Source organism: Hydra viridissima, unplaced genomic scaffold (assembly GCF_058129835.1).
Source record: "Hydra viridissima isolate aposymbiotic clone 2 unplaced genomic scaffold, HvirCarnegie_v1 scaffold_13, whole genome shotgun sequence".
NCBI classification, from domain to species: Eukaryota; Metazoa; Cnidaria; class Hydrozoa; order Anthoathecata; family Hydridae; genus Hydra; species Hydra viridissima.
Genome location: NW_028324312.1, coordinates 3,559,919 through 3,576,016, shown reverse-complemented (window position 1 = coordinate 3,576,016; position 16,098 = coordinate 3,559,919). Strand labels below are relative to the sequence as shown.

Genomic DNA, 16,098 nt, shown 5'->3' with positions numbered 1-16,098 from the left:
TATTGAATTGTTTTTAATGTAACTCTTTAAAATATAAAGGTATCTGAATATTTGAAACAGAAAAGATCTTTGGGCTCTTTGTAATTCTTGATAACAGAAATCAAAAAAACCGGCAAATCATGTTGTAATCCCATTAGCTGCAACCTATGACTAAGAATTAAAATAGGTTGTAAAAACAATGCTAGGAATTTGATCAAATTAATTAAATTTAAAGTCAAGCCAATGCTCATTAAGAACCTCATTACCACATTTGTAAACAAGAGTTATTGTAGCTACTGCCCTGTTAAAGATGTAAGAATTGTGTCATGGATTTCTTCACAGAATTTTTACTAAAGAATTTGATTTTGCAGAATTAGTAAGTTATAACTCTTTTTATTTTTAATATATGACAACAACCATGAGTGATGTTTATGATAATGCAATAAAGCTGGAAACACTTTCAACCAATGAAAACCCTGATCTTAAAAATTCGATTATTCCAATTGGAGTGCACATCAAACAGGGTACAATTACCTCGAACTTGTTTTGTTGTGTTGCTATAACTTATTGGGACAATGTTATGGGACCTGTCATATCGAAATTGTGGTTAGGGAATAATAAACTTAATGTGGATGATGCTATGCTTAAGTATGTAACTAATCATACTTTGGGTAAAGACATTTGTCGTTCAATGGAGAAACAAAATATTGATCCAATATTTCATGTGCATGCTGATTTAGGCTACATCTTTTTTGCTTTAATTTTCAATGGTTACTATTCAAAACCAGACCAAGCAATATCTGCTGCAATCTTTATTATGTCACATCAAGATTTGGATCGGTTTTTATTACTGCATAATTTTATCCATTGTCAAGTTAAAATGATGATCATGAAATATCGAGTGCTTCAGTTCAAGGTGCTTTTATAACTATTATGTATATAAATATTTTTTTATTTTTTTTAAAAGATTTTTACTTTTGATGCATTTTTTGCTCTAAAATTTTCCAGATTAAGTTGTTAGTATTAAGTTTTATTAACAAATGTAGGAAGGTATGTTAAAAACACTGTTTTTATTAGCAAATGTAGGAAGGTATGTAAAAAACACTGTTTTTATTAGCAAATGTAGGAAGGTATGTTAAAAACACTGTTTTTATTAGCAAATGTAGGAAGGTATGTAAAAAACACTGTTTTTATTAGCAAATGTAGGAAGGTATTTAAAAAACACTTTTAACAATGTTCTGAACTATGTTCTACTAGAGCCAGCAGCAAGCAAGAAAATCTTTTACAGTTAGTCTTAAGAAATTTGTGGAAGTTGTGGATTCACTGGAAGGCTTAAGTATTCCACAATATATTTGTGTAAGTTTTCTTTAATTTGTAATGGAACTTTTGTATGAGAATTGATCATTTAAACAAGAATAAAAATGTCAACATCTTGAGTTGAGTGGTGTTTTTGTGATTTTACGAGTGTGTAATGAGTTACTTGCACTGTTTGTTAAGGGCCTAAGCAGGCTTTTTTTATTAAAAGAAAAACTCATCAATGTCTTACTCCATCTAGATCAAAGACACATTCTTTGGAGGAAGCGCTCTTAATAATGAACTTTCTTTATTTGACTCAAAGCTTTTGATAAGGTATTTTTATGTCATTATAACTAAAATTTTTGACATGGACAATTTTTTAAACTTATTTCTCGTAATTAAAAACCTTCTGAGTCATTACAAGACGCAAGTTTTGATTAAACGTTGTTTATTATTATGAATGTGGGAAATAAAATTGAGAAACCGTTTTTACATTTCTTAAGATATTGAAATATTTGATTGTGATGTAACGAGATCTTTACAGCAGAGATTCCGGTCTTTATAGCATACCGTGGTCTTTTTTACCTGATTGAAAAATTATTGATATCTTAGTCATTAAATTTCGTCTAGAGCGATCACTTCACATTTGCAAACTTGTGGTTCAACTCTTGTTATCGGTTCTTCAAAAGAACAAATTAACCTAGTCAGTATTTATTTTTCCTCTTCTCTAAGTAGTTGTTATAAATAGTTTTTATAAATGTTACAGCAAACTTTCAATGTTTTAAGATGATTCGAACTCTGGGTCTTTTTTTATCTCCGAATGAAAAATATTGCTCAAGATTGGCTACCAGCGAACCTGCTTTTTTCTGCAGAGATTTGTTTTTGCAGGGCATTCTTAAGGTACGTCTTTTTTTCTATTACTATTATCGAACTAAGTATGTTTTATGTTGCATTTTTCCCATATTAATTTTTTTTTTAAGTAGTACAAATTTTGATGATGATTTTATTGCGTATTGATCGAAGTTAAATTATTTAACTAGCAGGCTGGTAATAGTGTTGCGATACTCAGCGAGGATATACTTTTAAACACGTACCCAACAACAATAGTTGATATGGATAAAAAATCTGTCAAGCAAACGCCCCTTTTAAATGAGCATAATTCAAGAAGGAGGGAGCTTTTAAAAGATGAGTTGAGTTTGCTTTTAAAAGATCTTAGATTGCCAGAAGTTTCACTTTCGTGAGTAGAAATAAGTTCATTTCCTATCTCGAGAGCGCGCGCGTGCATTTTCAACTTTAGCTGTGCTTTTAGTTGGTTCTGTCCGTTTTTATATGCGTGTATTTTTTGGGATTTATTTATGTCTGTTCTCGATGCTGTGTGTCGTTTGAATTTTTGTTTAGAAGTCTCTTCAATGCAGAATATAAAGATATATCGATTTTAGTACAAGAACTCGTAAACAAGGTTTCTTTAAGTTCGAGTTTCTTACAACCGAAGTCAGTTACATAATCTGATTAGTCAAGTGCAAAATCTGATTCCACACGATTAATGGTGCACTGCCTTTCTTCTCTCTTTTAGTTATTTGAAGTTCCAGAAAAGTGTTCTTTCAGACGAACTCTAATCAAGCTATTTATGGAGTTAATCGAACAACAAGCCAAAGCTATGATTTCGTACGTGAAGGACGAAAGGTTCAGTTAAAATTTTTTTTTAGACTTTACTATTGTTCACATAAAAAGCGACCTGGATATTTTTTTGGAAAATGTTTTTTAATGTTTAAAATTTTTGATTTATTTTCAGTAATAACGGTCGTTTATTTATGAGATACACCCATGTGCAACAGATGAAGATTACCCTTTCGTTTAAGTCCGAAGCAGATTTCCGTGTAGTATTGGCTGCAGCTGAGAAATTACGGCCCGGACTTGCTATCTTTCTGCTCAACGAAATTTATAAAGAAGATGAAAATTACAAAAAAATACTTGAAACTTTATAAGTTTTTATAGATTTCAGAGCTTTTTTTCTCCTGATAAAATATCTCGTTAGAATGAGAGGAAAGATTATTCAATTATACTTTTATTTTACTTTTAAATAACAATAGGCTTTTTAAATATACTTTTGTATAGATATTGAAATTTATAGTTGAACTTATTTTTTTAGAATTGAAAAAAAAAGCATTGATATGAAATTTTAAGGTAGTTTCCAACCTGACGACTAGGGGCTGCTTTTGTTCGAATCTCTCGTTCGAATCTTTTAAATTAGTATTTACATATTTTAATAATTTTATAAAAAAATAAATTCTTCAAATGTTTATTAGAAAGTCGTTTGTTTCATTATTGAAGTTACAATTTTTGCGTTAGAACTTTTTTTGTCCTTTAAATTATCCCAATCGTATGGTAGTTAATTTAGAACAATGCGATGGTTGACTCAACTATGCTTCTGACAAGAGAAACAAGATCTTCGTTAAAACGTTTCACCTGGTTTGCAATTCCCTCGTTATATTTCAGACGTCGCGAGTTTCCTTTTTTAAAAAGCTCGAAGATACCGACTCCTCTACTACTGGAATCAACCAATGCATCTTCTTGAAATACTTGGTAACTTGCAAATTTGTCGTAAACGGTAGCTCGGTACTTCATCTTGTGCGGATTTGGATTACCGATTCTTTCAACCTTATTATCAATTAAGCTTCCGTTGTCGTAGCTTGTCCCCAAACCAAAGTTTTCTTCGTCTACGCTTCTTCGCCACCTCTTCTCACAGGCTCCCTGGAACTCGATCCACATTATCACGTGGATTTCACAAATGGTTACCGGAGTTACTTGGCTTGCGCTTATTCTCCAATCTTCTGATCGAAATTCAAACTGATTTAAGTTAGCATTAATCTTTTCAAAAATAAAACTGTACCGTTTGTTTAGATTGGTTTTATGAGGCAACGGTGAATTTTTAGCAATCAACGCAATGTGGGCCTGGAATACAACCATTGTCATAAACATCGTTGCATACTTTACACGATTCCGTCTTGATGTTGATGGAGAACTTGATTTAAAATCTCGAATTGCGTCTTCCAATGTAATTGCAAGTTCGCTGAAACATAACGATGAATTCAGTTTGTTCTTAGTCAGCTTTTCGCAGTCTAAAAAACCTCGGCTAATTTTCTGAATATCTTGCTCCATTACACTTAAGTCACTAATGCGGTATGTGATATTAAAAACTTGCTTTGCCATTATTTGTGCAATATTCCAAACTGAGTTATCTTAAAAATAAAAATAAAACTTTAAATGCGGTGTATAGCAATTTTAGATTTAATGTTAGCTATGCAATTTTGTTAGAGATAGATATTTAATGAGCATAATGGCACCAGATGGTTTGTTGATCCGTTTCATTAAGTCGAGAGTTGTCTTAAACCTTTTGAAACTTAAACTGACATTAGATTTTACCCCAACACTTCTGGGCTCTTTTATTGGATATTTTACCACTATTTTTATTGGATATTTTACCACTATTTTTATTGGATATTTTACCACTATTTTTATTGGATATTTTACCACTATTTTTATTGGATATTTTACCATCATTTTTTAATTTTTATTGAAACCACATTTTAAGAGCTTTGTTCATTTTTTTTTTAACAACCAAAATAAGTGAAGCGTTACTCTAGGAAAAAGGTCGTGGAAAAAATGAGGATCCGCAGTTAATCCTCAAAAGAATATCTTTAGAATATCTGCAAAGTTCAAATAAAGAATGGATTTACAACGTGTTGGATAGAATAATAGAAAAGTGTGGCAAAATATAGTTACAATTCAAACAGAAAATACAAAAAAAGCATCTAAACAGAAAAGCTCCCATTACGAGGGTCAAACGCTGATGGCGTTCTCCTCTCGCAGCTCATTCTGGAGCACAGAAGTGTAGAATAAGATAGTAGTTCATTTTCGAACTTTAAGACTCATTTAGAAGACTTGCAATCGAAGCAATATGGCGAATAGAAGAATGCAATGGATTGATTATCAATTATTCAACAATATTTCAATTAGCAAACTAGAGAATCAAAGATCATAAATCTTCCTGATTATCAAACTGTTTGTAAACAAATATGTTTTTACTTTTAGAAAAAAAATTTTAACCCTCAATCTTTTAAAAAAATTTGTCTCTGGAATAATTTTGATGGTTTAAAAATCGCGTTTTGGCGAGCGGCATCAAACTTAATTATCAGCTTCTATTTCTGCATAATAAAAAGAGTATTTTTTCAAGAGAGCATAACATGCAACCATAGTAATTTCTGCTGGTAAAATATATTTTCAATATACAGAATTGTTAAAATGTAATTTTTCATTTAGCGTCTTTGTGTTGTAAATGGATATAATTTATTGGTACAAAATATCGGAAAAAAAAATAGAGTGTTATGTTGTATTCACAAAACGTTGAAACCACGTTAACGTAAACCACGTGATCCTCTTTCGATTTCTTCCTGTAGCTTTTTCTTTTTTTACTTCAGTAACCGAACGTCAACCATTTTGTTGTACATAACAATGTTAATTGTTTTCAGCCCCTTTTATGAAAGGCCGAAAAAACACAACTAATGAATTGTGCTCTAGATTTTCTAGTGACTCTACGTTGGCTGGCTGAGATTTAATCTGTATGGTAAAGAAGTTATTTAAAATTTTTCATTTATACCGACTTAAAAAGCATTTTTAGCATTTTATCTTTTATCCTGAAAGTTTTAGCATCATAAAAAATTGTAGCATTTGCTTTTTCAGCTCTGCGTTTGCTTTTGCATTGGTTACATGGTAACCATATAGTAAACTTTGAAATGTGAAAAAATTGCATTAGTTTTGTATGCTATTTTTATTTGTTATTTTTATTTACTTCTTAACTTGCCTTTTAAATGCCTTCCAGATTTGAAGTCCTTGAATGACAGAAAAAAGTTTTATTTCAAAGAGCGTTTTTTTTAAATTTACTCAGATTCCCTCGTTCTTTTTAAAAAGATCGTTTTAAAAGAGCGTTTTCGACTTTTTTAAAGCACTTTTTTTTTTATTGGTTATTTACTCCGATTCCCTCGTTCACTCAGTTCGTATACTCTGGTTTACTAAATTATTTTACTCCGGAGAGTTACACTGCTAGTGTAGTAAAATTTGATTGGTTTATCTATTACTAATGCTACAACTTTTTTTTAACTGGAATTAATGTAGTTTAAAGAATTGATTACATTTCCTTCCTTTCTAAAGTTCTATTTAACAGTTAATTTAGATAATTTGACAAATGAAGACAAACAGATAATTGGACAAATGAAGCAATTCTTTTTTCATTTGGTACTGAAATTGCGAACAAGAAAATTTTTTAAATGAAACAAAACATTAAAAAATTTGCGTGACTTACTTCTTTTTGTAGTGATAAAATACTTTTTAAGTATTTTTTCACTTTTCAAAGTGTTTCTGCTCTCAATGGCTTCATTTGATTTGAAGTAAATCCTCTTCAGTGTGAGTTCTTCGCATGATGCTGCATATAAACAACAGAAGATAAAGAAAACCTTTTGCATTTCAAACTTTTGGTTCAGTTTCTGTGTGTTACTGCTGCTCTGAGGCTGTTATTGCTGGCTGCTGGTAGATGATGCTAACTGCTGTTGGTTGTTGCTAGACTACGAGGTATTGCTAAAGAGTCTTTTAATGATATATCAATGTGCATTTTTGGGAACATATCCAATGTGAGTAAGTTTGTTGTTGCGGGGAAAAAATGTGATAAACAAATATTTTTCATTCCTTGCCCAGTGAGGTGTACAAAAATAAAGTTTTTCTTCTAAAATATCTCTCAAAAATTTCAAAACTGAGTTTAATTTCATGAAAACTTTAGAGAAATAAATTTCTTAAAGAACGGAAGTAATCGCTGTTTTAAATCTTTAAAAACCACTGCAAAGTCTTAGATATCCTATGAACCTGCAAAGTCTTTGATATCCTATGAACCTGAATGACAGAGTAAACGCTGCTTCATAAGTAAAAAGTTAAAACTTTATGATAAAAATTTACGTCTGATAAAAGAAAATAAAAGAAATAAGAAAAGTTCAGATGAAAAGTTGTTACAGTTTTGGAAATATGTAAAATGAAAAATTGAGTGAAAAAGAATTTCGTCAATGTAAATTAAACATAATTATTAAAAATAAGGCAGCCTTTGGATAAAAAAACATGAGAAGTTCGTTGCGTTAAAAACTGAAAATGTAAGGAAACATAGGGGAGAGGGGGCTGCATTGGTACAGGGTGAGCATTGGTACGAGGGCAAATATTCAGCTGTTTTAAATCAATTTCAACTTTTGAATGCAGAAACAAAATGTTGTTTATAATCACTTCTTCCACATAAAATATTTTTAGGTTTTAAGCATTTGTTGCCTGTAAATTTACCTTTTGTTTATTTTGTCGCTACGTTTATTTTTTTTATGTTTAACTGTGCAACTTGGTGAATACGCTGTTTTTTAGAGTGTGTGTAATTGTTTTAATTTGTTCAAACTTAAGTTTGAACCTAAAACTCAAGAAAAAACAAAAAAAAAAAAAACAAAAAAACTAAAAAATTTAAAATTTTTTGGTACATAAAAAAATATTTTTCTTTGAAGCACAAAACTCGTAAAGAGTGAGGATTAAAAAATTATAAAAATGAAAGTTAGAAAATATTTTTTTTGGTTTAAAATCTGTTTTATTTTTCATTCAAATAGCACTTTTTTAGATGAAATTTCTTGCTGTAATAATGTAAACACGTTGTGTGCCAATATATTAGAATGTTGCTAATACATTTAAAAAATAGAAAAAACTATTTACTTCTGATTTTTTCTGAAACTCTTTTTGTTTTTTTAATTTCTTGTCGAAATGTACAAATGCTCCCCCCTCTCCCCTATAAAAGAAAATTTTATTCTTTTTTGTATGTTTCCTAAAACAGTTTTTAAAATCTTTCACCATTGACAAATCTGGTAAGATAATGAATTTTATGTTTGAAGTCAGAATTCTTAGTAGCAAAGAAGTTTAATGGTCTGAAGTATATAATTATAATAGTTTATAATTATAATAGTTTATAATTATAATAGTTATTGTATTAGATCAGTTTAGGTAAATAGTGGGAAACTCAATGTTGAACAGTATATTATTTTTTAAATATATATTTTTTTAATCGTTAGAAAGACTAGAATAACGAGAAAGTATTTTTATAAAAAATCGTAAAAATTTTGATACAAGTAGTTTCGTTAGGACAGGTAAACGCAGTGACTTAATCGTAATTAAAAACTTTATATCTACATTTCAAACACAAATTACAATTCAAAAATGAATTAATTCAATTAAATCCAAAAAAATTTGCATCAACAAATAGAAATTAAAAAAAAAAAAAGAAATATATACACACACATATACACACACATATATTTATTATATATACACACACATTTATGTATAATATTTACACACACATATATGTTTAATATGAGTGAAAAATCATGAGAACTTTTTTACTTTTTTTTTTTTTTAAATATATGGAAAAAATTATGCTCATACCCTTTTTTTAAAAAGAAATTATTAAAATGATAAAGATTAATATGATGTTTTGATAATTTTATTTGTAATGTTTAAATTTTAACATCAAATCCTATATGAAACTTAGTTTTGATATAGATCGCAACTATTTTTACATCAAGTAAATAACGGACCGAACCACTAGTTTTAAAAAGTTTTAATGGAAAACAATTTTTTAATACTTTTTAGAACCTCCTTTTTGTTTTGATTACAGCTGCTAAACCCCTTCGTCATTGATTCTACCAGAATTTTAGTTTCTTTTGGGTTGAGATGGTATATTTCAGATATTCTTTCTTTCTAACTGACTTATCTCTTACGGTACGAAATTTCCCATAAATACTAAATGCGATTTAAGTTTGACGACTGTGCTGGATATTCCATCACTTCTACAGCATCTTTAGTAAACCATTTATGTGTTTCCCTTTCTGTATGCTTGGGATTATTGCCTTGCTAGAAGATAAAATTGTACATTATGGCATTCATGTTAGTAATAAAAATTATTCTTCTTCAGTTAAATGATAATATTTTTGTCAACTGATTCAGTAGTCTTTTTTTTACCACCTTTTCCAGGAATATTAGCAGTTCTATTAATTAAATTGTAAATAATGCTTGAACATGTGTGGTGAGGGGGGAGGGGGCGTTCCCGTGAAATTATGTCCTTCTCGGTAAGTTTTTTCCTTAATTAAAAATCAACCGCCAAAGTTCTTCGTGCGGATTTAAAATTCTTTTTTGCTACGTGTCATAATTCTAAAAATATTTTTATTTTTTCATCTTTTTTTATCATTTTTTAATTATTGAAATAAATGAAATTTTATTTAAAAAACTTTTAAAAGTTTCCTAATTAAAGCTTCATTTATTTAAAAATAAAAAAAGAAAAACTATATAAAGTGATTGAACACTGTTCATGATGGGTTCGATAGAGATAAGTAGACTGTTGTTTTTGAAGATTTGGACAAAGTGCGTTTTAATATCACTGGTGCTTTTAAATACTTCCAGACTGTGGCCCTAATAAAGCCATGATCAACTTTATTACAATGCTGAAATATTTGGAAAAAAGGGAAGTACCACCGAGCTCATCAACCCCTTCGCTATTGAAAGCATCTATGGTAGCATCGCTATAGTAGCATCGCTATAGTAGCATCGCTATAGTAGCATCGCTATATAGCGATGCTACTATAGCGATGCTACATCAGGCAAACAAGTTTTCGCTTTTTTTTTATTATGATATTTTTTTACATTTTCAAATTATATTTTTTTGTTATTGAAAAACAAATTTTTTTTTGTATGTTTAATGTTAAGTTTATGCTTCTTAATCTTTATGCTCCTCAAGAATTTTTATGTGTTCAGCAAAGCTGATTGGATTGTTTAGATTGTTTAACCAAAAATTTTTGGTAACCGACGTCGTTGATGTGAAAAATTTATAAAGATGCATACATACATACATGCATACATACATGCATACATACATACATACATACATACATACATACATACATACATACATACATACATACATACATACATACATACATACATACATACATACATACATACATACATACATACATACATACATACATACATACATACATACATACATACATACATACATACATACATACATACATACATACATACATACATACATACATACATACATACATACATACATACATACATACATACATACATACATACATACATACATACATACATACATACATACATACATACATACATACATACATACATACATACATACATACATACATACATACATACATACATACATACATACATACATACATACATACATACATACATACATACATACATACATACATACATACATACATACATACATACATACATACATACATACATACATACATACATACATACATACATACATACATACATACATACATACATACATACATACATACATACATGATGTTAAATTATTTTGTTTGGTTATATTTAGAGTATAACATAATAGTGCAGTTTTATATACAACATAAGTATTCATACCTATTGATTTACTAAGTGTTGTAAGTTTTTTTTGTTTTTTTTTTAATGGTAAGTTATTAAATTTTTTTTTTCTCTGCACCACTGGAGTAAAATTTATGTTTTAACAATTACTTTTTCGCCTTAGACCTACAAAATTAGTGTTGAAGTAAGGCAAATCATTGTTGATAATCAAGAAAGTGGCTTAGGGTACGGAAAAATTGCTAAAAAGTATAATAATAGAAAGGCAACGGTACAATCAATAATACAAAAATATAGAAAAACTGAAAGTGTGCAAAATAAAATACGTTTAGAACGTCCACCAAAAAAAATTCTTATATCAAAAAAATATTACTTGTTTTAAAGTCAAACATCCAAATATAATATTTGGATGTTTGTCTATAAAACAAGTAATATTTTTTTGATATAAGAATAGGTCCTGTGTAATTGTTAAGCGTTGGTGCTGACTATGGTTATCATCATTTTCTTCTAAAATAGATAGCGTGCGAAGCGATGATGCTTGATAATGGTTAGCATCACGTGCGATAAAATATTGGGCGATTGCTAAGCCATCTTACCTCATATATGTGTTTGTCAATGAGGAAGGGGGGATGCTAAAACTTAACATTTTTGGGGAGGGGTTAAAATTGCGACTTACCCAAGAAAATTCCTGTACACACCCCTGTGCTGTTTCAGTTGTAATGAAGTTGGAAGCTTTGTTCAAACTGAAGAAAAATACACAGGAGCTGGTAATGTAAATATTTTACAAAACAACCCCCTCCGTCAATATATTAGGATTACCGGATCAATTTGTCTTCCAAGAAGACAATGATCCGAAAAATACTTGTAAGATTGTCAAAGTATATTTCGAAGAAAATGAAAAAGAATTGTTATCAAAGCCCGGATATCAATCCAATTAAAAATTTTTAGTATTGTTTGGATGACAAAGTTAATAGGGACGAGCACAGTACCAACAAATAAAGTTATTTTTAACTTAGGGAGGCAGCTTGGCATAATATTACTCAAAACTATTTACAAAACCTAATTGATAGTATTCCTCGCCACTTGCAAGCAATAATCGATGCCCGTGGACTTAATAATAAAGATTAACTATAAAACAAAAAACTCGGATGAAATTTTAAATTTTTGAAAGGTGTGAATACTTTTGACGCTTCCACAATTTTAAAAAAGTTTTCATTTTTCTTAAAAAAAAAAGATTTCATTTTTCAAATGTCATAGTTTATACTATTAATAGTTGTTATTTTTTATTATTATTATCTATCAAAAATATTTAAACCAATTTGGTTATTGTTTAAAAATAAAGTTAAAAAAAATATTTGGCGTATTTTTTTATAGAGAAGAAGTTTTATTAACCCTTTCGTACCGGAATTTATTTAGGAGATTTAAAAAGCGCAATAATATGCGACGTAAACACTTAAATAGATGGGTTTCCTTACAAAATAAGTAAAACAAAGTATATGTCATTGGAAAGCAGGCAAAATTTAGAATGCAAAAAAATAATTAAGAAAGTAAAAAACTATATATATGTATATATATATATTGTTATTTATGTATATATAAATAACAAAAATATAAATATAAAATATCCGAGGCGCACATATGTGCGTCTTCGGCACGAAAGGGTTAAGCTCGTTTATGGTTTTTAAAGTGAGTTTTCACTTTATTAAAAAGTTTTATACATGAGGTTTTGCTGTGTTAACATTGAAACCTCATCCATAAAGTAAAGTTGTTTTAAGATTAATATTTTACTATTGCTGTAAAATTGTTTTAGTAAAATTGTTTTTTTGTCTTAAAATGTGTTTTAATACAACAGTATTTTGATGCAGTTCAATGAAATAACCATTTCGTTGTAATTACCTGATGGACTCCGCTAGAGAAGCAAACCTTCGGTTAGATAGTATTTCATTTTTTGCAAGATTTATAAATTGGACAGTTGGATTGTTTAGAAAATTTGTTGTCTTTTAGTGTTAAATAAACAGTAGATTATTATTTTAATTATTATTTATTACAGTTGAGTATTTATTTTAATTCTGCTAAAAAACCTCGTATTTATTCAAAATTCGCTGAGCTTCTTTATCTACTTGGTCTTTCCTTTTCGTTCTGGTTTTTTTTTTTTTTTTTAATATGGCAAATTTATAGCACTCGTGAGTTGATTATTGTGTTCATTTTTTTGATAGCTTGCACATGTTAGAAGTTTTGTCAGTTTAAAGGTTTTTTTTTTTTGAATTCTATCTTAGTGCCTTCATTTACCTTTATCTGGAAATTGCTTTTGATTTTACAAACTTGATGTTCGCAACTTGATGTTTGCAACTTGATGTCTTAAATACTCTATGTTCCAAAAAAAGTTTTTTCAAAAAAAATATTTCCTTAACTGCTGCTGGTACTTTTTTGCTGTGTTAAATCCGAAAATTTTAAAACTAATTTTCTTCAGACGTCTAAATTGCTTTTTATATTCTTTTTATAACCATTTCTGTTTTCTCTTGTAATTTCAAATTTCAGTTTTTTTCTTTAAGTAAATAAATTAAAATTTTGTATGGTACTGTAGTTGTACTTTTTCATATTAAATATATACATTGCTTTGATTATCAACAAACAATTTTGAGCATTTATCTTTTTTTAAGGAGTATATGGGTCCCTGCTAAAACTGCTTTGGATGGCAACTAATCCGTCAATCTCCTGTTTTAGTTCATGTTGATTTTAAAACATCTTACTTTTTAAAAACTTGTCCATGACTCTGAATAAATGATAAACTGTAGGAGAGATGTTCCGAAGTACAGAGAAAAAAGGTGGGCAACATAGAGCTCAAGGTTGGATAGCCAATAAAACGGATATTGAAAAGTTCCAAGTGGCTTCACAACCAAATAAAATGCTTATTTAAAAAAAGTGTATCAAGAAAAATATTCCAGCCCGACGTAACGACATCACGTTACGCAAATAGCGTGGTTTCGTATCTTGAAGAGAAAGGCAAAAATTTTGTTACGAAAGCAGATAACTCGACAAAAAATACCTGAATGTCGCTTAATCGAAGATTTTCGGGTTATACTAAAAAGAATGGTCTACGCAAAGGGTTTGCGAACATCAAATCTCGATTAACTTTTTGATAGGGTAAAACAGTGAGAAAATTGATCTTGACCTCTTAGAGTTGGAAAATCAGAAGATATGACGTTACTTAAAATAAGGATTTTTTTAGCGTATACATGGGGTCTTAAAAGTCACTATTTGGTTTGTTTTGCTCATAGCTTTTTAATCAATTTTCTAATATTCAAAGTGTTAACAATAAATGAAACTCTACCTGACATATATTTGAAGACCACACTGGAAAAACGATCAAGCTACATTTTTATTGTTTTGAGTAAATTAGATTTTAAACTTCAAAACACCATAGCTCATTTATTTGTTAAGCTTTTTTAATTTTGTCTTTTTTATTATATACTTGAGCAAGGTCTTTAATAAAAACAAAGGTTTTACTGTCAACATTACTTAGCAATGATGTTGTTGTTATTGTTTTACCGATGGCATACCTTTTAGGTGCTTGATCGTTTTTCCGTTTTATTCCTTTTTTTTTTTTCAAAAAATGTTTGTATAATAGTAAATTACAATTTTAACTGGTGCAGTGTAGAGTGTATGTATCGTTTTGTCTAGAAAAATAACCAATACAATAAATTAAGGAAAACTTAAACTTTATTAACTAGAAATAAGATGCGTTTTAGTAATGGTGATCAGGATTAGTTAAAAAATAAAAGGTGATTATTTTTAATCATCAGTGTCTGAGCTACTTCCTTCAAAACCCTCAGTGATGTCTGTAACTAAGGTTGAAAGTTTGTCAAAGAATGCATGGTTTTCAGGTCGACAAAAGCGCTTGAGAACCTGGAGATCTTTATACTTTTCTTTGCTGACCGCCAGATCAGTAGGGTAGACCTGCATCAGCGTTGGAAGATTTCTAAGAATTGATGCCTTCTTCTGGAGTTTTGCTATTACAGCGGTTTCCATTGAGCCATTCCAATTATTTCTATATGACACCAATTTGGGATGCTGAGCCTCAAATCTGATTTCCTGCACTGGACTTGTGGGAAAGGGACATGTTGCTTTAAAGTTTAGTTTCGTGTGGTCAGTGAAGCTCAAAAACTGGTTGCGAAAAAAACGAATAACATTGTATGGTGTTGGTTTAATTCTAGCTTCTTCTAGGACACTACACCAGTCTTCTGGCAACTCCACATTAGCCTTTTGGTTTACCAGGCCCATGTCTCTGTCACACTCCATGTAAGAGTGTCCTCTGATGGGGAAAGTCAGCTTGACAGTCTTGAAGCGCTTGTAGGTGTGGATCATTGTGAAGAAGAAACGAATGATGGTGAAGTTTTTGTTCTGTCCAGCACATCCATCACAAAACGCCTCCAGGTCAGTGACATTACTCCAAAGATGATTTGTAAAAAAATGATACAACATTGACGCAACGTCATCTGCACCCTTCTTTCCTTTGGTCTCGTAGTAGGTATATATGTATACATCACTTGTGGACAGCACGTGTATGTTGAAAGATACAAAAGTAAGTTGGCGACGGTAGTAGACTTGTTTGATATAGGTAAATTTTTTTGATAATCAAATGATATTGCCTCAATCGCTTTAGTTGCTCGAGCACGTCTGTGTGCCTCCGACTTTCTTGTGTAAAATGTATCAGCTTTGCGTTTGTGAAGTTCATGTTGTTTGGTCAATTTTTCTTTTTCTACACGTAGGACATCTACGTCTCCTTCATTCTTTGAGATGCATTTTTCCACATGCTCTATTTTTAAAACTAACTCGTCACAAGTCGCACAAGTGTCTTTCCTTGGGTATCCAAACCCTATATTGAAGTCCTTAACGAAAACCCTGCGATAAGTTTCGTAAGTTATCTCTATGTCAGGATGTGTTTCTCAGAAGAGGGCATGCATTTTGCTGACGTTAAGCTCTGCTGATAGATACAGCTTTCTAGTTTTGCCAAGCGCATAGTGAGAATGTCTTCCACGAAAGCTTGATATGTGTGCACGGATAGCTATCACATGGTCAGGAAGCCTGTGTGGCCTATTCTTATGTCGTCCTCTGATATCTTTAGGAGGACACCCTATTGTAAAAAAAATCATTAGTAAGTGTGAGTAATAGAGGCGGATTAGTTGATTGGGAAGAGTGTGGGGTGTGGGTGGTAAGTGTAGCACATTTTTGTTTAATTGTTGTCCTGTTGTTACTAAATAAACAAGTTTCTCGTGCATAAAAGTTTTTTTGTCACAAATCAAAATT

The 16,098-nt window shown here is 30.2% G+C and overlaps 2 protein-coding genes across 4 annotated transcripts; one reads left to right on the top strand and one right to left on the bottom strand.

The window, feature by feature from the left end:
* The first annotated feature begins 32 nt into the window (after positions 1–32).
* LOC145194817 (guanine nucleotide exchange factor C9orf72-like) lies at positions 33–3,452 on the top strand. 2 transcript variants are annotated; one of them, XM_090070328.1, is made up of 9 exons: positions 33–895; positions 1,237–1,335; positions 1,535–1,608; positions 1,906–1,978; positions 2,062–2,175; positions 2,316–2,512; positions 2,674–2,734; positions 2,849–2,958; positions 3,068–3,452. In XM_090070328.1, the coding sequence occupies exons 1-9, from the start codon at positions 386–388 to the stop codon at positions 3,258–3,260; spliced, it is 1,431 nt and encodes a 476-aa protein (XP_089926454.1). In that variant the 5' UTR covers positions 33–385; the 3' UTR covers positions 3,261–3,452. The 2 variants fall into 2 exon arrangements, with proteins under 2 accessions (XP_089926454.1, XP_089926455.1); XM_090070329.1 differs by having other exon boundaries at positions 200–895; positions 2,319–2,512.
* A 121-nt stretch (positions 3,453–3,573) lies between these two features.
* On the bottom strand, positions 3,574–7,796 carry LOC145194818 (uncharacterized). 2 transcript variants are annotated; one of them, XM_090070330.1, is made up of 2 exons: positions 6,635–7,796; positions 3,574–4,514 (listed from the first exon to the last, which is right to left on the bottom strand). In XM_090070330.1, the coding sequence occupies exons 1-2, from the start codon at positions 6,792–6,794 to the stop codon at positions 3,670–3,672; spliced, it is 1,005 nt and encodes a 334-aa protein (XP_089926456.1). In that variant the 5' UTR covers positions 6,795–7,796; the 3' UTR covers positions 3,574–3,669. The 2 variants fall into 2 exon arrangements, with proteins under 2 accessions (XP_089926456.1, XP_089926457.1); XM_090070331.1 differs by having other exon boundaries at positions 3,574–4,760; positions 4,831–6,908.
* Between the last annotated feature and the right edge of the window lie 8,302 nt (positions 7,797–16,098).